General features: G+C 60.0%; 1 protein-coding gene across 1 annotated transcript; it reads right to left on the reverse strand.

Moving 5' to 3' along the window:
- Nucleotides 1-1,103: 1,103 nt before the first annotated feature.
- Nucleotides 1,104-19,954, reverse strand: LOC101935354 (von Willebrand factor A domain-containing protein 5A-like). Its single transcript, XM_065565609.1, has 17 exons — nucleotides 18,899-19,954; nucleotides 18,426-18,628; nucleotides 16,192-16,414; nucleotides 15,700-15,872; nucleotides 15,113-15,227; nucleotides 14,310-14,482; nucleotides 14,074-14,162; nucleotides 13,723-13,867; nucleotides 12,443-12,522; nucleotides 12,223-12,337; nucleotides 11,858-12,022; nucleotides 11,419-11,522; nucleotides 10,862-11,070; nucleotides 9,699-9,944; nucleotides 8,190-8,326; nucleotides 7,527-7,643; nucleotides 1,104-7,049 (listed from the first exon to the last, which is right to left on the reverse strand). The coding sequence occupies exons 1-17, from the start codon at nucleotides 18,936-18,938 to the stop codon at nucleotides 7,038-7,040; spliced, it is 2,346 nt and encodes a 781-aa protein (XP_065421681.1). The 5' UTR covers nucleotides 18,939-19,954; the 3' UTR covers nucleotides 1,104-7,037.
- Nucleotides 19,955-24,126: the final 4,172 nt, after the last annotated feature.

Genomic DNA, 24,126 nt, shown 5'->3' on the forward strand with positions numbered 1-24,126 from the left:
ACATGGCTTAATGAGCGTTCCATGAGCGGTTCAGCCCAGCCCAGAGCTGGGCCCTGCCTCGAGAGCTCTCTAGGGCTTCCACCAAGATATGCATCGTTTTAATAGGTCCCGCCGAGTGCCATTAGCCTGGAGACGTTGCCGGGAAATGCTGGGCTCAGGGGCAGTCTCATGGGAGCTGATTAGAAGAGAAAGTGAGAGGCACTAATCAAGTTAGACAGAGGACGGGATGGGTCTGTTTCTATGGTAAACAGACCTGATGTGTAAAGTAACAGGGGTCAAGCCGTTCACTCCCTGCGCCTGGGACAGGTGATGTGGCCCTTTGTACGTTCCAGCAGGCTCCCCTCAGGGAGCGAGGGAATGTTAGCAGGGGTGGGGGGATGCAATGAAACAGACACATGAACAAGCCTCAGTTTCCCATGCAGTCAGCAAAGGCAGCACAGTCCAGTGAGCAAAAGGCAAGTCCGGGTATCCAGGCCGCAGTGACTGATGGGCATTGCTGTCCTGCCCACAGCCCCCAGCTCTGCCCGTGTCCTCAGTCCTACCCCACAGCCCCCTTCCATCCCAGGGCTCACACACGCACACAGCTCCACTGGTGCCCCTCAGTCCTGACCTAAGTTCCCTGTGAGCTGTGCGGCCGCCTATTTAGCCATGTCCAGCGACTGGTTTTTAAAGGGTTAGGTGGAGGTTCTCCCCTCAGGGAACCTGCCCCACCTAGCCCGGCCCTCACTCCCCCGGCCCCAACTCAGCCTCCGGCCCGGACCTGCCGCAGCCGGGGCGGCAAGGCCGGAGCAGCCCAGACCCAGGCGTGGCCCTCCCTTGGCCCAGACCCAGGCAAGGCCGGGGCGGCCCTCCATGGGCCAGGACCTGCTGGGCCGGGGGAGGGGTGCTTATCCTGTAGCCCTAGCCCCAGCCCCAGGGCACTTGTGGCAGGGAGAGGCTCCTCTCCCCACCCGCACAGGTGCTGCTGCAGGGAGAGAGCACTGAGGGGAGTCCTCTCTCACTGCCGCAGCCCCGAAGCACCCTTCTGCACCCAAACCCCTCATCCCCGGCTCACCCCACAGCGCAACCGGGATTTGCAGCAACACTCAAGCAGCGCACGCGAAACAGCCGGGTTTATTAGTCACTCGGACACAGTATTGGCACTTCGCACGTTGGCACAGAGAAATGAAAGTGAAGGCAGCATGGGTTCGGGTCAGCCCAGGGCCCACCCCATCTGGAGTAGCATCCTGGGTTCTGGCTGTGTCTGTCTGACCTCCGTAGAGAGATTCCAGCAGCCACCTCTTCCCCTCAGCTCCCAGCTCCCCAGTCCTTCCTTCTCCAGCTGGGGTCTTTGCTCTGCTTCCCTGCTGAGACAGCGGGGGAGATCCAGGTGGCACTGGCCCTGGCATCAGGTCGCTGGGCACCTTGTTCACATGGGTCGGTTCTAGCTGGTTCCTTAACGACTCCTCGTTCCCCCCCAGGCAGGGAGGTGTCACTCATGCGGGTGTCTTTTAGCCGTTCCTGAAAACGCAGAGTCCTTTGCCTCTGCTGGGCAACCACACTGCATATGGGGAAACTGAGGCACACAGCAGGGTCATAATACCCCAAAATCCCCCCTTCCTCCCATACACACACAGTTATATAGCATCAAACACATTTACACTTCTATCTTCACAGTGTAAATCAGACTAAACCGGGGCTGATGCTGCTATACATCAAGGCACGTGAGACCGGCTTTGTCTCCAGAGGTCAGTTTCTAACCTTGCTCTCGCTGGCGTAAGTTTGGCAAAGGAGAAGAATTCATAATAACGACAGTTTGGAGCACATGATGGGGATCCAGAGACCTTCACTGTGATCCCGGAGCTGCCTGGGCTTCCTTTGCGCCCTCAGCCCAATCCCTTCGGCAAAAGTTTTCAAACTCGGGTGCCTCAAAGTAGCCAGGAAAAAATCCCTGGCCAGCCGTCTCAGGTCTGCCCAGCAAGCCTGAAAAAAATGGCTAAAACTGAGACATTAAGGCAAAGATTTCCAAACTGCCTAAGGGGTTTAGATGCCCAGGTCCTATTCCTCTCTACAGGAGTTAGGTGCCTAACTTGCTTAGGCACTGTTGAAAATTCCACAAGGCCCCTGAATACCTTTAAAAAACAGTCCCTGGACATGGAATTAGGTGCTTTGGAAAAAGTGACCCATCACCGCTCTGTGTCTCAGTTTCCCCACATGGGGCTGAGGTCTATGGTTGGGCCAGATGAGAGCTATGGCTCGCACTCGGAAAGCAGCTTTATAGGAGCTCGGTGTCCACATCCTGCTGAAATTCAACCGCATTTAGGTGCCTAAGTCGAGCCAAATTATTATTGTCAGGTCCCCACACTTGAAAACAGCCACAAATCCATGGATAAAAGCACAGCATGTGTTAAACAATGCCTACTGCTGGTCAGTTGGGGAATGTGGGGGCTACAGCGTTCCCAGAGGAGCAGGACGCCCCCTGCTAAACAATCGCTTTGAACAGCCCTGCATCAGTTTCACTAGGAGAGTCACAGGCTGGGTGTACACTACCCGCCTGAATCGGCGGGTAGAAATCGACCTCTCGGGGATCGACGCTTATTCCACCAGCGGAGGTGGGAGTAAGCACCGTCGACGGGAAGCCGCAGAGATCAATTTTGCCGCCGTCCCTACAGCGGGGTAAGTCGGCTGCGATACGTCGAATTCAGCTACGCTATTCGCGTAGCTGAATTTGCGTATCTTAAATCGACCCCCCCCCTGTAGTGTAGATGTAGCCACAGATTCCCAGCTGCTCTAAGGCCGGAAGGGAGCATTGCGATATAGCCTTGTCTGTGCATGGCACATGCCCAGGGCCGGTGCTTCCACTAGGCAACCCTAGGCGGTCGCCTAGAGTGGCAGGATTTGGGGGGCAGCATTTTGCCGCCCTCGGTGGAAATTCAGCGGCGGGGGGTCCTTCCACTTGGGGTCTTTGGCAGAAATTCGGCGGCGGGTCCTTCACTCGCTCCGGGACCCGCCGTCGAAGTGCCCCAAAGACGTGGAGCGGAAGGACCCCTGCCGCCGAATGCTCAGAGGGCGGCAAAAACCCTGGCGCCGCTCCTGCACATGCCAGAGACCCCAGCAGGGAGATGATGTCTGAGCGTGTGTTTGAGGCATCAGCTCGGCCCTTGGAACTCACAGCTCTGTTCCTGGCCTTGCTGCAGGCTCCCTGGGTGCCCCTGAGTGGGTCACTTAGGTTGAGGTTTTCAGACTAAATTTAATGGGAATTGTGTGTCCAAATCCCCTAGTCAGAACTGGAAAATCTCAACCTTAAGCTCTGTGGGACAGATCCTCAGCTGGTGTCCATCAGCTGTCGCGCCATTGGGGTCACTGGGCCAGATCCCCAGTTGGCATGACTCGGTTGTAGCTCCATTGGAGTCACCTCATCCCTGCGTGTGCTCAACTCCTACAGTGATCAGAAGCATTTACCTTCCTAGATAGTCAGTGGGTGCAAACCCTGTCCCCACTGAGATCAAAGGCCAAACTCCCATGGGCCCCCATCTCACCAGGATTGGCAGCTACGTGCATTACCTGCTGGTGAATTAACAATACAAAGGCAAATCTGTGCGGGTGCCTGGCACCCTGCGAACCCATCCAACCAGCCCTTGGTGTGTAGCCGTTTAGACTGACAAATGGGAGGGAAGCGTTCGGAAGCAAACCGGTAATGAGCAAAGATGGAGAACAAGGCTGATGGTGGTGAAATTCTGGTTCCTCCATGTGATCGCCAGAGGGCAGCAACGGCTAAGGAATGAGACAGAAGCTGCATTATAGGTACTGGACAGGAGGAGGAGATGACTCACTGGTCTCTTCTGGCCTTGGTCAACGTGACCATCTCCTCTGCCCCTCCTGTATAACACAGACCCAGCACTAATCTCACTGTGGGTTGTATTCATAGATGCTAGGACTGGAAGGGACCTCGAGAGGTCATCGAGTCCAGTCCCCTGCCCTCATGGCAGGACCAAATACTGCCTAGACCATCCCTGACAGACATTTATCTAACCTACTCTTAAATATCTCCAGCGATGGAGATTCCACAACCTCCCTAGGCAATTTATTCCAGTGTTTAACCACCCTGACAGTTATTAACAGGAGGGTCGTATGTAGGACACAGGAGAGAATTGTCCCGCTCCACTCGGCGCTGGTGAGGCCCCAACTGAAGTTCTGGGTGCCACATTTTAGGCAAGACGTGGATAAATCGGAGGAGTCTAGAGGAGAGCAGCAAAAGTGAGCAAAGGTTTAGAAAACCTGACCTAGGAAGAAAGATTAAAAAAAAAACAACAACCAGGGCCTGTTTAGTCTTGAGAACAGAAGACTGAGGGGCGACCTGATAGTCTGCAAATACCTTATGGGCAGTTCTAAAGAGGACGGGAATCAATTGTTCCCCATGTCCCCTGAAGGCAGGACAAGCCGTAATGAGCTGAATCTGCAGCAAGGCAGATTGAGGTGAGATATCAGGAAACACTTTCTAACTCTCAGGGGAGTGAAGCTCTGAAACAGGCTGCCCAGGGAGGCTGGGGAGCCCCTGTCACTGGAGGGTTTTAAGAACAGGCTGGACAAACGCCTCTCAGGCTGGCCTAGGTTCCCCCTGCCTGACTCACAGATGAATGATCTATTGCAAGAGGAGACGTGAACTATCCATTTGATGTGTGACATTTCTTGTTCAGAACCATTTCTGGGTCAGTAATTGGCTCAGCGCAGTCAGCACTCAGGGCCTAGGCTGCTGCGAAGGGGGGATGGGACAGAGCCCAAGTCCAGCTGAAACGTGGGTTCGAGCCCTGTTGTTTCCAGAGTCTGATCAGTGCAGTGTGGATGTATTAGCACAGCCATGAGAGCCAGGTCTAGCAAGCACAAACCCAGGCTTCCCATGCAGTGCAGACACACAAGCACTTGGAAACCCCTCGTCTCCAAGCCTGGGTTTCCGATGCCATCCAGACACGCTGCCGGAGACAGGGCTCCAGAGAAGTTCCATGCCCTTGAGGGCGGGTCGCACAGACTGGGCCAGGCTGACTTTCCAGAACCGAGGAACCAAAGAAAGGCCTTTGGCTCTGAAAGGATGAGCAGGAACTCGCTCAGACCCATCACATGGCCAGGACCTTCTAGCCATGGAGTCTTCACCCTGGCGGAAGGGTGGGAAAGACTCTGGCCCGCTAAGGCCCTGTAAGACTGAGGGTGACTCCTGCTCTGCTCAGTGTGTTTACATCTGTTTAGTGTCTGTGACACTTTTACCACAGGAGAAGCCAGGAGTCCTGAATCCCAGACCCCCCGCTCGACCCACTAGGCCATCTCTGCCTCCAGGAACCAGAGCAGAACCCAGGAACGCCATGGGCCAGGCCCCTGCTCTAATCCCTACCACCCAAAGCCAACCCAGGGCCAAGCAGAGCAGCTAGGAACCGGGGACCAGATGGGCACAGACAGGGCGTTACATGCTGGAGTGTTCAGACATTACTGGCTGTGCTACACTACGTGAGGCCACGTATGTGTGAGTACAGACGGTCGTACGACTTGATGGTGTTATTCTGCATGTGGATTTTCTCTCTCTCTATCTATCTATCTAAAGGCTCAGGTATACAGACAGGGCCTGCCTCAAAGGCCACTGAAGTCGGCTGGTAACAGGGCTTTCCAAAGGAGCCTACGGGGACTAGGCAACCCGCTTCTGCCGACGGAGTTTATCTGAAGGCCACTGAAAAGGCTCGGGCTGAAATTTGCACCTGCTGGAGTGAAGGCAAAAGGCCATTTGGTTTCAGTGGGGCCAGGATGTCACCACTGGCATCTAAGTCCCACTGTTCATAGCGGGCCGTGAGAATTAGGATCTCTGAGTTCCATCTGCCCCTTGGGGGGAATCTCAGCCAAAGGGCTGCGTTCCTTCCCAGTGCTGGCTCAAGGCAATCGATCCTTCCCCCGAGCCTCCATGCAATGCAGGGCATGGGGCAGCAACGGGACCTGGGGGCTGTGCATTACATTGGCTGAGTTGCCTTCTCACTAGGGACATGACCCAGCACAGAGGCACATGGTGAGAGCAGTTCAAGGTTGGTCGACACTGGTTAACACGAAGAGGGAAATCTGTTTGCTTCTTTGCTATTTTCGTGCAGTTCCTTGATAAACATAACGCTTTCTCCCCGGGGAATTAAAGAGCTGAGGTCTTCCAGTGTTTGCTTGAGCCCCAGGACATCCTGAGAAGAGCCCAACGCTGCCCAAGGTGGGCAGTCAGGTTGGATGGCCAGGTTTTAAGCATTTCTTCCTTCGGTAGAGAATTCAGCAGCTGGTGAATGGGGACAGATTCACAACACACAGCACGTGGCAAGCATCCTCTATCTGCTGCCCACTTCCACCTGTCAGCCTTCCCCACTGAATCCCAGCTGCCAACTGAACAGTGTTCAGCTGGAAAACGTCTGAGCAGCTCTAATAATGCGTGCAAAGCCCTGGGCTACGGTTCCCGTTCCAGACTGTCTATCGCAGAGATATCTGCCATTATGACCAAATGAAGTTGTGTTTGGACACGCAAAGATCCTGTCAGTCTGTCTGTCCAATAGCTGAACTCCGTGCAGATGGGCCTAGGTTTACACTCGATGGCTCATGCAGGGCGAGGTCAGTGCAGCCACCTATGGGGTGGGGCGCAGGGGCTGTTAATAGAGGGTCATTTGGAAAAAGCGAATAAATGTGCGACATTGACACTGGCGATCCAGAGGACTCCTCACCACAATCCTGAGAGGAGGTGGCAGCTGTGAGCGGCGTGGGGGTTACTGAACACTGAGTCAGCATGGGGTGGAGCCGGGGGGCAGCCATGGCGCCTCTTCAGCCAGCAGGAGCCGGATGCATCCAAATTGGTGGGATCTCAGCGGGGGGTTAGCTCCAGGCTGGGCACAGGCCGGCCAGGTGGGTCTACACCCAGTGCCCCCTGCTGGCCCTTGGGGCTTCCCAGTTGGAGGCCCAGGGTAGCTTCGGGGGTGGGAATGGGGCTCAGAGCCCAAAGACGGCAGGGCCAACGGTGCACCCCAGCAGAGTGTTGGCAGCTTCCAGGCATTCGCTCAGCCGGGGCCCTGAAACAAGAGGGGGGCGTCAGGGGGGAGACATCAGCCAGGAAAACGGGTGGGGGTACTAATCGAGGAATGGGGTAGCGAGGGCCGGGGGGGGATGACACCAGCCTGGGAGGGGGGGGCATTTCAGGGGGTCCGGGGGGAGACACCAGCCTGGGAAGTGGGGTAGTGAGGGCTGTGGGGGGAAGACACCAGCCAGAGGAACAGGGGCGGGCCTGGGGGCAAAGGCCAGAGAGCTCACTGAGTGTGGGGGACTGGCATGGGGGGCAGGGGAGTAAAGGCACTGGGGGGCTGGGCACGGAGACCCCAGATGGGTGCTGAGATTAGGACAGGGAGACGCTGCGGATAGGGGCTCTCGAGGGCTGGGCTATGGAGCCCTGGGGGGCAGGGCTGGGGCTATGGGCTGTGGGGTTTCCATGGGGCCCAGGGTTCTCCGGTCGAGGCCCTGGGCCTGCCCCCAACCCCCTAGCCCCATCTCACCTGCTCGGCCCCGCACCCAGACCACAGCCTTGGCTCCCACTCGTCGCGCTGCCCTGCGGCCCGGCCGTGCAGCCAGACCACAGCCAGCACCGTGGCCCAGACTCCGGGGGCCACATCCTGGGGGTGGGGGAGGGAAGGAGAGCGAGAGCCTGAGACAGCACCTGCCCTGAGGACCCCTCCTGCCCCCACAAGTGCTGCCTCCTTCCCCTGCCCTGTGGACCCCCCCCCCGTACTTCTGAGCACTGCCCCCATCCCCCTGCCCTGGGAACCCCCAAATCCAGCGCTCCCTCCTCAGATTCAGAGAGTTCCCAGCTCTAGCACCGTGGACCCCCTACCCAGATGCCCAATGCCATGGCCGGGGGTAGGTAGACAGCCTCAGAGGGGGCCCAGCCTGGGCTTCCCCATGTCCCCCCAACCCCCAGTCCTAGAACCTCTTGATCCAATGCTCCAACCCCCTGTTTGGGGGTTCCCAGCCCCCCACTCTGGGCCCATCTCACCCACTGGGCTCCAGGTTCAAGGGTCTTTTGATCCAGTTGCCCTCAGACCCGCCCCCAGCCTGGGTCACCCCCAGTCTCATCTGGGAGCAGAGAACAGGCTCAACTCATGGCACCTGAGCCCCATCTCTCCCCGCCTCTCCTCTGCCCCGTCCCCTCCCGCACTCACCTCAATGGGCATCCTCCCCCTGGCATCGGTCTCACTCACCCCCAGTGCGGCAGCCAGCCGGGGGTCCAGGTCCCATGAGCCATCAGCATTCTGAAGAGACACCAGCCTCAGCAAGGGAGACTCCTCCAGTGCCCGCTCTAGGGAGAGATGTGGGGAGATTGGGCTGGGACATCGTTACAGAACAGTGACATGGCCTGTCCAGGCTAAGGGACAGCCTACAACCTTAACTGTGCCCCCCCATGAGCGTCCTTAACCCTGCCCCATCCATGGGCGTCTTTTACCTGCTTCTCAGCACCGTTAACCCCTCCATGGGCACCCTGAACTATGCCCCTTCCTGCACCCATGGGATGACAATTAACTTTAGTTAGGCACCCAACTTCCTTGGGCCCCTGTGAATGTCCCAGCCCCCGCCATTAATCCCAAAACTCCAGGGTGTTTCTCAAATACAATCTGACCCTGGGACCATCCCACACCACAACCTGTGATACAAACCTATGTCTGGGAAAAAGAAGAACAGGAGTACTTGTGGCACCTTAGAGACTAACAAATTTATTAGAGCATAAGCTTTCGTGGACTACAGCCCACTTCTTCGGATGCATATAGAATGGAACATATACATACATACAGAGAGCATAAACAGGTGGGAGTTGTCTTACCAACTCTGAGAGGCCAATTAATTAAGAGAAGAAAAAAAAAACAAAAAGCATATAAATGTTCCATTCTATATGCATCCGAAGAAGTGGGCTGTAGTCCACGAAAGCTTATGCTCTAATAAATTTGTTAGTCTCTAAGGCTAGGTCTACACTGCCTGCCTGAATCGGCAGGTAGAAATCAACCTCTCGGGGATCGATTTATGGGACGCGACAATCGATCCCCGAATCGGCGCTCTTACTCCACCAGTGGAGGTGGGAGTAAGCGCCGTCGACAGGAAGCCGCAGAGGTCGATTTTGCCGCCGTCCTCACAGCGGGGTAAGTCGGCTGCGATACGTCGAATTCAGCTACGCTATTCACGTAGCTGAATTTGCGTATTTTAAATCGACTCCCCCCTGTAGTGTAGATGTAGCCTAAGGTGCCACAAGTACTCCTGTTCTTCTTTTTGCGGATACAGACTAACACGGCTGCTACTCTGAAACCTATGTCTGGGGAAACACACAAGCATCTAAGTGTGTGGGGAAAATGGGATGTTACAGAGGCTAAACGATATTATAGCTATGCCTGTTCCAGGGTTATGGGGCAGAGTTTTTTGCCTGTGAGTTTCCTTATTTTTTATTTATTTTGTTGCAAGACAATTTGCATCACGACACTTAAAAAAAAACCTGCTGCGGATTCCCCTTCCCCAAGCGTCACACCAGTGTTTTACCCAGGAAGTTCCTTCACTTTCTATGTAGCTGTTAAACATTTGCCCAGCTCCGGGACCGTCAGGGCACGTCTGTCTCTGACCTGATGAAGTGTTATCCTGGTGTTTGCCGCCTGCCCCGAGTCCTGACTGCCAGCCCCTGCCCCCCTCACCTTTCTGGGGCACGGTCTCCGGCGGGGCGCCGTGTATGCAGGACTTCCTGCCTTCGCGTCGGAGGCTCCCCCGGATGAACTCTGGGAGGCAGCAGAGCCAGAACAGGCACCTCCGAGGGGGGCGCCGCTTTACGCAGTGGTTCACGTGCTCCACAACCACCACATCGCGCAAGGTGAAGGAGCGTTGGTTGTCTTCATCCAGGCAAGGGAAAACGTACGACAAATGTCCTGCCATCAAATCAAACTCTAGGGAGCAGATGGTCAGAGAGAGGGACAGACAGATGGACACGCAGACAGACAGAGACAAGCTAAGGGAGGGAAGCGAAATCCTCCCCCACCCGGCACCCAGAGCCAACACGCCGGTAGGACCCCTCCTCCCTGCCCCCCAGCTGGGACCCACACACACACCCAGCCCCATCCTCCCCTCCCCTTAGCTCCCTCAGAGTCAGGATCCCCTCCCAGGCTCTGGGCTGGGACCCCCCAGATCCAGCCCCTCCCCTGCAACTTCCCCCCAGCTGGGACACCTCTTCCAGCCCCAAGGGATGCAGGGGGGGTGCTGCGCCCCATGGATGAGGGCAGGACACTGGGGGACGAGAGGCCCCCGCTAGCCAGGCCTGCTCATGCCAGCGATGCGCCCACCCCTCTGGTCCCTGCCTCTGTCTGGGTCGGTCTGCCTGTCTCCATCTCCCCGTCTCGGTCCATCTATCTGATTCTCGGTCTCTGCCCCCATCTGTTTGGGTCTCCGGTTCCGGGTCCGTCCATATGCCCACCTGTCCACCCCAGAGGCCCCACTCTCCCAGCTTGGAATGGCCAGGCCCCGCAGGCTGCTCCCCCGTCTCACCTGGCCAGCGCCGGGGAGACTGGGGTCACCCTGGGGGTCAGGGTGGGGCCAGCAGAGCCACATGATAGCTGGGGCAAGGAGAGGGGCAAAGGGACATTAGCCCATATCCATGATGCCTCCCCATGCATCCAGGTGCCCCTCCACCAACTGGGATTCACCCTGCTGGGATCCCTCCTGGAATTCCCCTGCCAGTGGCAGGTTCCACCCCCCGCCCCCAGCCCCAGGTTCCCCCTCCCACCCGAGCCCCCCACCCACATGCTGCCCCCCCGGCCCCAGGTTCCCCTTCCCACCTGAGGGCCCCCTCCAACTCCTCCAGGGTTACCTGTGAGCGGGATGCCCCATCTCACCAGCGGCCCCTGCACCGGCTGCGTCCGCTCTGTGACCACCCCAACATAGGCCGTGAGGGAGCAGACGACCCCCGAGCTCAGGCTGGTCTCCAGCACCCGGCGCTGGTCCCCCTCCGACCCGGTGTCCACGGCCCCCTCCAGCTCCAGCAGCAGCGACTTGGCTGCCAGCCGGTGAATAGGCAGCCTGTGCCGGGGACAGAGAGTCATGGGGTGAGCCCCGGACGCCTGGGTTCCAGCCATGCAGGAAGGGGAGCAGGGGCTAGTGGGATAGTGTATGGGTGGGGGGAGCCAGGACTCCTGGCTTCTAGTGAAAACAACAAGGAGTCTGGTGGCACCTTAAAGACTAACAGATTTATTTGGGCATAAGCTTCTAGTGGTTACAGCAGGGGGGCTGGGAGCCAGGACTTCTGCTTCCCTCTGTGAGCTGAGGCAGGTCCCCTCCCTTTCCTGTCCTGTTGGGGATGGGGATGGGGGGGAGGGGCAGGACCCAGATACCTGGGGGTAATGAGGGCCACAGGAGCGTTGCTGTCACCTGTCTCCATCCTGTGGCTGCAGGGGGAACTGCAGCGTCTCCTTGTAGGTCTGGTCCTGGATGCGGTACTGCAGGGTGACGCCCCCCATGGCAGTGTCTGGGGGCTGCAGGCAGAGAAAGGGGGTCAGAGAAAGGGTGGAGTGCGAGGGGGGAGAAGATGCCCGGGGACCCCCCCAGACCCAGGTTACAGAACAAAGGGGGTAAATACGCCTGATTAACAGCAGCCGGGGGGCTGTCTAGTCAGCCTAATGGCCATCAGTAGGGTCTGGAGTTAATGATCCTGACTGAGATCAACTCAGTTGGGGTAGCACAGAGACCCCCAGCCCAAAGGCCATCGTTAGGGGTCAGAGTTATCACCCAGGAGGGGGTGGGAGGTTCCCGGCTCAATCACTGACCCCAAGCCCTGGGGGTGTCCGGGGGGGCGGGGTTGCTCTCTCACCTGGGGCTGCCCGTGGAGCTGGGCGTAGATGAGGCACCGCTGCCCAGGGAAGATCACGTCAGGACCCCGGCCCAGCAGCGCCGCCTCCATCCCGGGTGGCAGATCCCAGCTCAGCGAGATCCCAGTCACAGCCGGCTGCAGGGCCCGCTTCAGAGACTGCAGGGCCTGGGGGAGAGACCGGCACTCTGGGACCAGGAGGCTTGGGTCCTATCCCTGGTCTAGGAGAGGAGTAGGGGCTGGTGGGTTAGAGCAGGGTCGGGGAGGATCCCAGACTCCGGGGTTCTCTCCCATCTCTAGGAGGGGAGTGGGGTCTGGAGGGTTAGCACAGGAGAGGGATGGAGGAGCCCGGACTCCTGGGTTCTCACCTTGGGCTGCATGCGGTCCTGGCCTGTGATGAACTCGGCACTGCCCCCTGCTGCCCAGGCGATGCCTTTGATCAGAGCTGTGGAGGCCCCTTCCCCGATGCCGAAGGAGAAGCACCTGTGGGGGGGCAGAGTCCGGGGGGTGAGAGCAGTTGAAGAGGGGACAGAGTTGGGGTTCACTTGGGGGTCGCTGGGGGGCAGGGTTAGAAGAGCGCCCTGTTACCTGTGGGCCCCCTGGTGACGCTGCACCTCGGTGATGATGTCCTGGGTGTTCCCCACCTCCCCGTCCGTGAACACGAACAGCTGGAGGAGGAGAGACGCTGTCAGAGCCAGGGACCCCAAATCCCCCGCAGACACCTCCTCCCCCTGGGAATGGGGGCAGCCCCCAGAGAGCCTGCCCCACTGACCCCCCTCCCAGAGACCCCCGGCCCCATGAGACCCCCCGCGTAGCCTTCTTCCTCCTGTCCCAGAGCTCTCCCCTGGGGGGGGGCTGACAGACGGGGACCCCTGACCTTCTCCCCATCTCTAACTGTGACCCCCAACACCCACCTGTCACCTCTTCCCCAGCCCCCGGAGACACTAACCCACCCAACTGCTGGGGGCACCTTTCTGGGAGCTCCCTCCTGACCCCCCCCCCCACTTGCCTTCCCTGCCCCCTCGCTGCAGGGCGCCCCCCAGAGCTGGGCGCAGCACCCAGAGCTGCCCCCAGCTCTATACAGAGGTGCCCCCCCCAGCTCCTGCCCAACATGCCCCACTTACACCGCAAGGGGCATCAGCCCCCGTCCCACTCCGAGCCCCCCACACTCCCAAAGCCCCCATCACCTGCCCCCAGGGCTCCCAGCCCCTCTCCAAGTCCAGGAAGTTCAGAAACAGCCTCCCGAGGGGAGCAGGGGGCGTGAGCCATGGCAGGGAGGCCAGGCACCGAGGTGCCTGCGATGGTGCATGACCCATGGCAACAGCTGGGGGCAAACACCCCCCGGCTTGGGACAGGGCACTAGGTGGGGGGCGGGGGCTCAGAGTTACTGCAGAGAATCCTTCCCAAGGGCTGGCTAGGGGGTCTCGGCCCCACGCTCGGGGCTCACTGACCTCCACATGTGGGGTGGGGGGTGGGAAAGGGACTTTCCTGCATCAGATGGGCAGAGACGCTGGGGGGTTCGTCACCCTCAGCAGCCAGGGCCCTGGAGTAATTGGGGGGACTCTGTGACCCTACGTCTGTACTTCAGGGCTCAGGGGTTTGGTGACTCAGCCCCAGGGGCTGGGCCTGTCAAGGGGCTGTCACTGGGGGGGGTGAGGGGCTGGGGCCAGACAAGATGATCAGGATGGTCCCTTCTGGCCTGAAAGTCTCTGAGTTTATTCTCCACCCCAGCCCCATTTCCTTCTGACACCCCCCAACCCTCCTCAGCTCCCCCAGCCGCTTTCTGAACCCCGGGACACCCCACGGCTGCCCCCCTGGCCCCCAGCCCCTCTCCAAGCCCCCGGGATGCCCTGCGGCTGCCCCGATACCTGGCGCGGGTGCCCATCCAGGCAGGGGCTGCGGTAAATGGCTCGTAGCGGCGCCAAGATCTCGGTGCCCCCCATGTTGGCCTGGAGCTGCTGGACGTGCTGCAGGGACTCGGCCATGGTCTGTTGGGTGTATCCCACGCTCTGCCTGCGGGAGGGCGCCGAGGGGTCAGGGGCCGGGACAGCTGGAGCCAGGGACACCCCGTCCCTAGCCAGCCCTGCCCCCAACCCAAAAACATCCTGACCCCAGCCACCCCCACCGCCTGCCAGCCCTGCCCCCAACTCACAGACACCCCGACCCCAGCCTGCCCTGATCCCTAACCCAGCCAGCAACATGCCCCGCCCCGGACTCACGGGTAGAAGGACTCGAACCAAGACCCAAAGCTGTAGATGTTGAAATAACAGCCCAGGGGCAAACTCTTCAACAGCAGGACCAGGGTCTCCTGGGGACAGACAAATGGAAGGAGTCACCGCCCGTGTCCAGCCAGCCTGAGCTGCTCCCCCACTCAGCTCTGTCCCCCCCAGGCCCAGCCAGCCTGAGCTGCTCCCCTCCACAGGCCCATCTAGTGTGGCCTCCCGCCTGGCCGTACCTTGGCACTGTCAATGCGCTGGCGGGAGTGGTCTAGTCTGTCCATGGGGCACGCCATGCTGCCGGAGCGGTCCAGCAGGAAGATGAACTCCCCGGCCGAGCTCTGGCCTGGCACCACCTCGGGCAGGCTGGGCAGCAGGGTCACCATCACGGCTGGGTCGCCCATCAGGGAGCCTACGGGGAGATGGGGCCAGTCCCAAATGGGGGGGGCATGGGGACAAGCCCTGTGAGCCTGCGAGAGCTCCCAGGCCCCCCTGACTGCCCCAGAGCCCCACCCATGGCCCTTCCCCCTCCCCCATGCTACCCTCCCCATAGATCCCCCACCACCCCCAGCCCCAGCCCCTCAGTGCCCCCCGACTGCCCCAGAGCCCCACCCCCACCCCTCTGTCCCTCCCCCCACACCACCCTCTCCCCAGATCCCCAACCACCCCCAGCCCCCCGCAACCCCATCTTCCCCTGAGTACCTCCCCCACTCCTCTGTCCTTCCCCTGCCCTCCCCTTACATCCCTCACCACCACCAGCCCCTGCCCTCCCAAACCTGCAGTGAGCCCCAGTGTCCACCTGTTGACACCCCACCTTCCCACCTCCAGCTCCGCTGAGACCCCCCCCAATCCTGTCCCCCAACCCTCGCTTGCCCTGATTCCCCCAGCACTGCTCTGAGAACCTAGCCCTAGCACCCCCCATTCCCCTACTATCCCCCTTATTGCCCCATGCCCCCCGATCCCACATCACAGCCCAGCACACTCCTACCCCACCCCATAGACACCCCCCTGCCCAGGGGCAGCAGGGTGCAGGGGCCCTCACCTGGCTCCACTCCGGGCAGTCCAGCCTCCAGCACCGCGCTGGGTTTGTGCGGCTCCGCGTAATACACCAGCAGCTCCACGTCCCGGTCCCACGGGGGGGCCTTGGATAGTGACACCTGGGGCGCGACAGACACCGTCACCTCCCCTTGGCTCCTGGGGGACTTGGCTCTTCCTGGAGCAAACACTGCAAACTTCTCACTTTTGTTTGGCTAAATCTTTCCAATTTGGGGGTCACATTTTCCCGCCACGCCCCCCATTTTCTCCCATTGAAAATCAAGGAGCGGGAAACTCTCAGAAAGTGAAGAGAACCAAGGGCCCATCGAACGCCCGGGATTTCACCCCCACGGGCTGGTCTCAGCCCCACAAGTTCTTCCCCAGAGAACTCGGGCAATTGACCCACACACACACCTTCTGGGACCAACCCCAACTGCCCTGCCCCAGAGCTCCCACCCCCCTGCATACCGCTCCCAGGAGCCACAGCCAGATGGTCCCCTGGAACCTGCCCCGGCCCAAATCCCCCAGCACCTCCCCCACACTGACCCTCCCAGCGGGGATGACTGGGACCCAGGTGTCCGGGTGAGCCCTTACCTGGGCGGTGGTCCGGTTCCCGGCCGTATAGCTCAGGGGGCTGAGGGGGCAGTTGGAGAGCATGCGGTCGATGCCGTGGGGTGACTGCAGCGTGACGCTCAGGTTCAGGGTGTAGGGCAGCTCCCCCTGGGGGACTTGCGGGACCCCCTGGGTGACGTCCTCCCCGTCCCACCCTGCAGAGAGACATGGGGTGTGGGCTGAGAGAGCGGGAGGGTCCTGGGGGCTGGCATAGCAGGGGAAGATGGGGGTATGGGATATTGGGAGGCATGGGGGGATATCGGGGAGCACCTGAGGGGCTGGCATAGTGCAGGATTTGGGGGTGGCTGGGGGGGTCACATACCCTGGAGCAGGGATTGTGGGGCTGGGGGGGGCACTTACTGTGGGACACATAGTAGTGGCCTAGGGGGTGTTATGGGGCTGAGGGTCCATGTGGGATACGTAGCAGGGGCTACGTCACAGGCGGGGACACAGGGGGGGATCTGTGGGTCTCACCATGGGGTGTGTAGCGGGGGCGCAGCATGGCTGGCAGCATGTAGCGGGAGGCTCCATCGGGCTCCAGCGGCAGCTCGCAGACGTAGCGCAGGGTCAGCGCCGCCTCCTCCCCGGGGGGCAGGTTACCCAGGGAGCAGCTGAAAACGTCGCCCCCGGTCCCCTCCTGCTGCAGCAGGAACGAGCTCTGGCCCCCAGCCAGCGCGTCCCCGTACAGCTCCTGCGCCTGCCAGAGAGACAGGGTCACCCTGAGATCCCACTGTCCCCAACAGCCTCCTACCCCAGACAGTGCCCTGCCCTGCCCCCCGGCCAGCACGTTCCCATACAGCTCCTGGGCCTGCCTGATAGACAGGGTCACCCCAAGATCCCCCTGTCCCCTGACATCCCCCTGCCCTAACCCCCAGCCAGTGCATCCCCGTACAGGTTACTCCTGGGGGAATTCTATACCACTGCTCAAGCGCAGAATTCATGTCTGGTGCAGAATTCTTTTCCGCCACAGAAAATACATTCTGGCCCAGAAGTGCTGCAGTTATCCAACTCTCCCAAGCCTTTGCACTGCTTCTCACAGGTTCAGGAAATACAGTTCTGTATTGAAATTTAAATGAATTATTACTCAAAGTTCTGTATGAATATGCCTAGTTACACACACCATTGCTGACAGGTATTTTGAAATAAATTACCAAAATAATTGAAACTGACGTGATTATATTGTGTTATTTTGACAAATAAAATATGCAGAATTTTGTAGAATTTTAAAATATTGTGCACTGAATTTTTTATTTTTTGGCACAGAATTCCCCCAGGACTAACAGGTCCTGCGCCTGCCGGAGATATGGGGTCACCCCAAGATCCCCCTGCTCCCCAAAAATCCCCTTTCCCCCATCCCGCACGTCCCCATACAGCTCCTGCGCTTGCCAGGGGAGACAGGGTCACCTCAAGATCCCCCTGCTCCCCAAAATCCCCCTGCCCTTCGAGATCCTCCTGCCCCCTGTGTCACTGACAGGCCAGCTCAGACCGGAGTCTCTGTAGAACTTGCTTGGGTGTGAATGTCAGAGAAGGAAGGTACTGGCTCACTCATACAGGAGAACAGTTCACAGCAACCCGATGGTTTTGTTTTACCAATGTGTTTCCTGGGACTGCCCTCCCTGTTCTCAGCCTCAGATCTAAAGACTGTTTGGGTGCCAAGAAGAGGAGATGTCTGATGTGCAAACTGCACGGAATCGAAGGAACTAAACCCATCCTGGGTCACTGCCCAGCCCCCGGGCCTGGAGCCTGGGAACTGCACACGAAGAAACATGCTCACGTCACAGCATGGGTTGACCATGGAAAACCTCCAGAGCCAGGCTGTGATGGGCACACTCGCCGGACGGCCCTGCGGGCAATGAGCCCTAAGCTGGACTCCGGGGAGCGATCCTGTATCTCTGCCCGGACGGCTTCTGCCAGGGGAATCCCGAGCAACGGGGCAGAGATCCCCAGAGCCCTTCTAGGGAACCCGGAGAGCCTTAGGGGACCACTGGCAAATCCCTCCGCCTCTGCTCTCGCTTGCTCTGCAAACCGTGACTCACCTGGCCCGTATTTTACCTGCTTGAACCTCTCCACAGCTTATTTCTTCTTCTTGGCTAACAAACCTTTAGTCGTTTGCTAGAGAACGTGGCTGCAGCGCTGTCTTTGGGGAGAGCCGGAGCGCCCATGGACCGGGGGGAGTGACCCACCCTTTGAGTTTGGAAGAAACCTGACGGGAGGTGATCTGGGCTTTTACTACTCTCCCCTCCCAACGTCCAGCCTGGCCTAGGGGTGGAGGGGCTGGAGAGGGGGCTGGCCGGGGCTCCGTAGGGAGCCAGGAGCTCACGTTGGGCGCTGGCCACATGAAACCCCAGGATAGAGACATCCAGCAGTTAGGGGCGTCTGTCCTGTTTTCTGATACTCGGCCCCGAGACTGGCACTCTCACTTGTGAGCCGCTCCAGACAGCGGGACACCCCGACATCCCCCTCCCCTGCCCCCGTACAGCTCCTGTGGGGAGAGACGGGATCACCCTGACATCCCCCTGTCCTGCCCCCCATACAGCTCCAGCAGGGAGAGATGGGGTCACACCGACGTCCCCCACCTCCCGACAGCCCCCTGCCCGCGAATCCCCATACAGCTCCTGTGCCTGCTGGAGAGATGGGTCACCCCAAGATCCCCCCCAGTCCCACCCATAACCCACCTCTCTACCCCCGGGACCCATGCCCCCCAGTACCTGTTTCTTCTCGCAGAGCTGGGCCTGGATGCAGGTGCCCCCCAGGCGGGCCTGGAAGGCGTAGACGGCCACCTCGGCATCCACAGGGAACACGAACACGGCCTCCACGGGCCCCGGCTCCTCGTTCCTGTAGAGCAGCTCGCAGCCCACGTCCGCAACAAAGCCTCGGATCAGCACCGTCACCGAGCCACTGCGCAGGGGCACTGGGGGGAACAGGGTCATCAGCCAGGGGGCCCCCCATGGGTGCTGGGGGAGCGGGGTGTCAGCTATGGGACCCCACAGACCCCCATCAGCGCCGGAGGAGGGGGGTGTCATCTATGGGCCCCCCACATACCCCATGGGCACTGGGGGAGGGGGACTTCAGCCACGGCCCCCCACACACACACCCATGTTCACCGGGGGAGGGGCCATGTCAGCCATGGGGCCACCCTCCCCCTTGCAGCCCCAATTCCCGACCCCCAGCCCTGACTCACCTGGCTTGTTGAAGCCGGTCAGTAGGCCGCACTGCGTCATCTCAGGTCCGGGATCGGGGGATCTGTGCAGGGGAAGGGGGGTGAGATACGGGGTTCCTATAAAAACTGACAGGTACAGGGTGCCCCACCACCAGCAATGGCTCCGAGACTCCAGCCCCACCTCCCTGCTCAGCCAAGTCCTGTGGCAGAGAGTCCCACAGGCTTACAGGGCCTAGCTCAGAGATCACAGTGACGGCTCCTCTCCGGGCCCCCCTCCCCGCACACGGTGCCAGCCAGCAATGGAGGATGTGTGGAGAAATGTAGAGGACGGTGTATAGGGATGTATGGACGGACAGACAGATGAAAGGAGGGAAGTGCGGACGGACAGAGCACATGGGGGGCTGAGGATGGATGGACAGACAGAAGGAAGGGTGGGGGTTCAGACAGAGCGCAGGGAAGGAGCTGGTGGTTAGAGTGGGGGGAGGCTGGGAGCCAGGACTCCTGGGTTCTATCCCTAGCTCTGGGCAGGGAGTGGGGACTAGTGGGTTAAGCCGGGGGGGGCATGGAGCCAGGACTCCTGGGTTCTATCCCCAGCCCCTGGGGGGGGGGCCTGGAGCAGTGCCGAGCTGCAGGGAACCCAGATGGGTCACTGGGGGGTTGTTCACCCAGCTAGGGTGTCACCCTGCAGAGAACAGAAGAGGTTTGCAGAGTGGCCGTTCCAAGTGGGGGGTGCTGCTATTTACCTTCACCTGGGGCCGCCATGAACCCCCCGCCCTGAGACTGCGAAGTCCAGCCCTGGCCACAGCTGGGGGCTCCTGCTCCCTGCCACAGAACCGGCCGGCCTGAGCCTGGTGGGAGTGAAAGGCCGGCAGAGGGCTGGGTTCTCCAGCAGCAGGAACCTGGCTCTGAGCCCATGGGGAGTCTCCATTGAGGAGCAGGGTTCTAAGGGTGCAGGGCGGGGGTGAGGAACGCCAGAGCTGCCATGACCAAGAGGGGCTCCAGAGACCTAAGTTCCCTCTAAGCTGCACGGCCGTGCAGCTGGCTACCGAGGGCCGCGCAGGAGCTGCCACAGAGAGGTGCCTCTCCCTTGGCCCGGTCCCGAGCTGCTGCAGGGAGAGAGGGCTGGGGGGAGACCTCTCTCCCCAGGGCAGTCTGTACCCCAAACCCCTCATCCCCGGTCCCACCCCGGAACCCACACCCCCAGCCGGGGCCCTCATCTCATCCCACACCTCAACCCTCTGCCCCAACTCTGAGCCCCCTCCATCACCCAAACTCCTCATCCCCGGCCCCACCCCAGAGCCTGCACCCCCAGCCAGAGCCCACACCTCAACCCTCTGCCCCAGCCCTGAGCCCCCTCCCACACTCCGAACCCCTGGGCCCCTCCCCCACCACACATCACCTCCATATTGCTGCACATATCAAAATTCATTCTGCACATACATGTAAAAAATTAGAGGGAACATTGCTCCAGACCCCACTCTCGGGGCCCCATGTTACCTCGCCGCCGCTGGGCCAGCTGGAGAATTCCCAGATCCGAGGTCGGACGGGAATGTTGGGATCACCCAGGTAACCTGCATTCCCAGCAGCGCCTGGAATGAACTCCTGGGGAAACTGAAGCCCAACCCCCACCATCCCGCATCAAACGCTGGCCGTAATGGAGGATCCACCACACAGCCCCGGGTGAGCTGTGCCAATGGCTAGTTACCCACACCCAGAAATATGTGCCTTCCCTCCAGTGCAATCTCATTTGCCTGCCACCCCTATCCCCGGGCCGGTGCCAGAGCAGGGCCTGCTACCTGCCGCAACCCAACGGAGCAGGTATTCATAGCCAGGAGCCTCTTCGCCTGCTCCAGGGTAAGCACCACAGACCAGGAAATGGCGGAGGCCCCGGGAAAGGCTCTGGCAGGGAAGGGAGGCTGGTTCTTTGTCCCTGGGATTTAACTCTGATGCCGAATTCCCAGGCCGGAGAAAGTGAGTCAGCGTGAAAGCTACAGCAATTCACTGACTGCGACTCTCGCTGCTGCAGCTGCTTCTGGCAGAGGACCCGAGGCTGAGTCACTCTGCCGGGGGGTGAGGTCAGAGCGGGGAACAGGCCCCCAACAGCCCCCAGAGCCCGTGGGGAGCAGGACAGACCTGGCCGGGTGCCACGGGGATGGGCACCCGGAGATCCATGCAGGGAGAAGTCCGTAAAGGAACAAAAAGGTGGGAGGATGGGTTGGAACCAGGAAGGTTTAGGGGTCACCTCCCTCCAACCCCCCCCAACCTGCCCCAGCACACAGGGTCCCCACTTCCAGGGACGGGAGACTCTGCAGGGGCAAAGCCCCAAGTCCGGGGGCTGGGGGTGAGGGGGGACCCCGGGACACAGGAGGGAGGCAGTTCCCAGAGAAAGGGGGCCCGTGGACCCAGAGAGGATGAAGGGGACCTTGGACCCATGGGGCAGGACCAGGGCGGTCCATGGACCTCAGGAGGGGGTGCTCTGGGGGACCCGATCCGCACCTCTGGTACCTTCTCTCTCGGTCCCGAGTAGCGAAGCCTTGAGTCAGCTGGAAGGGAAACTAGCTCCGCCCCCCGCCGGGGAGCGTCTGCAAACTCCCCACCCTCAGCTACTGCAAACCAGGGGCCGTCTGCAAAGTCCCTCCCCCGGCGGGAGCCAGAGACCATCTGCAAATCCTTCACCACACACCGCCCGCCATATGCCGGTGCAGTGGCGCTCAGCCTTTCCAGACCGCTGTACCCCCTTTCAGGAGTCTGGTGTGTCTGGCGTACCCCCAGATTTCACCTCACTTAAAAACCACTTGCTTGCAAAATCAGACATTAAAATGCAAACGTGCCCCAGCACACTGTGACTCCGCAATGGCTGCCCTGTTCCCTTTTCCCAGACAATTAGAAAATCAATAGATCGGAATATAAATCTCGTATGGACATTTCAGTGTACAGTGTACAGAGCAGTATAAACAAGGCATTGGCTGTATGAAATGTTCGTTTGTACCGACTTCGCTGGTGCTTTTTATGTCGCCTGTTGTAAAATTAGGCAAATCTCTAGATGAGTTGAGGTATCCCCTGGAAGATCTCTGTGTATCCCCAGTGGTAGATGTACCCCTGGTTGAGAACCACTGTGCTAGGGCGTGTCTGCAAACTGCCCCCCCACACACACACACACTGAATTGGGGCTGGGGGTGTCTCCAAACTGCCCCTCGCTCCTTCCTGACCCTTTGCTGCCCTCTGGGGGCCATTTCACTGGCAGGCCCACTGTCCATCCCAGCCGCGCTGCGTTCCCTGAGGAGGGTCCGACCTGCGTCATCTCAGCTCCAGGATCGGGGGTTCTGTGCAGGGGAAGGGGGGTGAGATACGGGGTTCCTATAAAAACTGACAGGCACAGGGTGCCCCACCACCAACAATGGCTCCGAGACCCCAGCCCCACCCCCCTGCTCAGCCAAATCCTGTGGCAGGGAGTCCCACAGGCTTACGGGGCCTAGCTCAGAGATCACAGTGATGGCTCCTCTCGGGTCCCCCTCCCCGCACACGGTGCCAGCCAGCGATGGGGGATGGGTGGAGAAATGTAGAGGGCAGTGTATGGGGATGTATGGATGGACAGACAGATGGAAGGAGGGAAGTGGGGATGGACAGAGCACATGGGGGGCTGAGGATGGATGGACAGACAGAAGGAAGGGTGGGGGTTCAGTCAGAGCACAGGGGAGGAGCTAGCGGTTAGAGTGGGGGGAGGCTGGGAGCCAGGACTCCTGGGTTCTATCCCTGGCTCTGGGTGGGGAATGGGGACTAGTGGGTTAAGCCGGGGGGGCATGGAGCCAGGACTCCTGGGTTCTATCCCCAGTTCCTGGTGGGGGGGGCCCTGGAGCAGCGCCGAGCTGCAGGGAACCCAGGTGGGTCACTGGGGGGTTGTTCACCCAGCTAGGGTGTCACCCTGCAGAGAACAGAAGAGGTTTGCAGAGCGGCCATTCCAAGTGGGGGGTGCTGCTATTTACCTTCACCTGGGGCTGCCATGAACCCCCCGCCCTGAGACTGCGAAGTCCAGCCCTGGCCACAGCTGGGGGCTCCTGCCACAGAACCGGCCGGCCTGAGCCTGGTGGGAGTGAAAGGCCGGCAGAGGGCTGGGTTCTCCAGCAGCAGGAACCCGGCTCTGAGCCCATGGGGAGTCTCCATTGAGGAGCAGGGATCTAAGGGTGCCAGGCAGGGGTGAGGAACGCCAGAGCTGCCATGACCAAGAGGGGCTCCAGAGACCTAAGTTCCCTCTAAGCTGCACGGCCGTGCAGCTGGCTACCGAGGGCCACGCAGGAGCTGCCACAGAGAGGTGCCTCTCCCTCGGCCCGGTCCCAAGCTGCTGCAGGGAGAGAGGGCTGGGGGGAGACCTCTCTCCCCAGGGCAGTCTGCACCTATGGTGACCAGAAGAGGGAAAGAAAATATCGGGACACATAGGAGGGATGCAAAAAAAACAAACAAACAAAAAGCCGAGTCAGCGCTGCAGGCGGATATCGGGAAAGTCCCAACCCCGGAACCCACACCCCCAGCCAGAGCTCTCATCTTATCCCACACCTCAACATTCTGCCACCACCATGAGCCCCCTACCTCACCCAAACTCATCCCCAGAGCCTGCATCCCCAGCCAGAGCCCACATCCCAACCCTCTGCCCCAGCCCTGAGCCCCTTCCCACACTCCAAACCCCTTGGCCCCACCCCCACCACACATCACCTCCATATTGCTGCACATAACAAAATTCATTCTGCACATACATGTAAAAAATTAGATGAGGGTCCGACCTGCCAGACACGCAAGACCCCCATCATGTGCACCCCAGGGGGCCCCAAAGCCCAGCCCTGGGTGGGCAGCAAACTCACCCAGAGTTTCCCCCCAGAAATCTGTTTGATGACACTAAAAATCTCAGTGTTGATCCCCAGGCCGCCCTGGCCTCATTGCCTCTCAACTGTCATTTGTCAGACAGAATGTGAAACAAAACCCTGGGGGATAAAACTGATTTGTATTGTTTATTTATTTATTTGTTGCTATTTCTGACACATTTCATTTCAGACTCACTGGCAAATGCTCCCTTCCCTCCCCCCTTCCTATCCCAAGTAAGACTCACCAAGCACATCCCTTTGGGACTCATGGCCCGCCTCTTGGAGCAATGGGCTCAGGCTCTCTGCAAACTCAGGCAGCGTTGGTCACACTCAGGGCAACTCCCTGCTCTCACAGCTCAGCTGGCCGGGAACAGCAGGGGCCCGTGAAAAGCCCAG

This window comes from Chrysemys picta, chromosome 13 (genome assembly GCF_011386835.1).
Source record: "Chrysemys picta bellii isolate R12L10 chromosome 13, ASM1138683v2, whole genome shotgun sequence".
Classification (NCBI taxonomy): domain Eukaryota; kingdom Metazoa; phylum Chordata; order Testudines; family Emydidae; genus Chrysemys; species Chrysemys picta.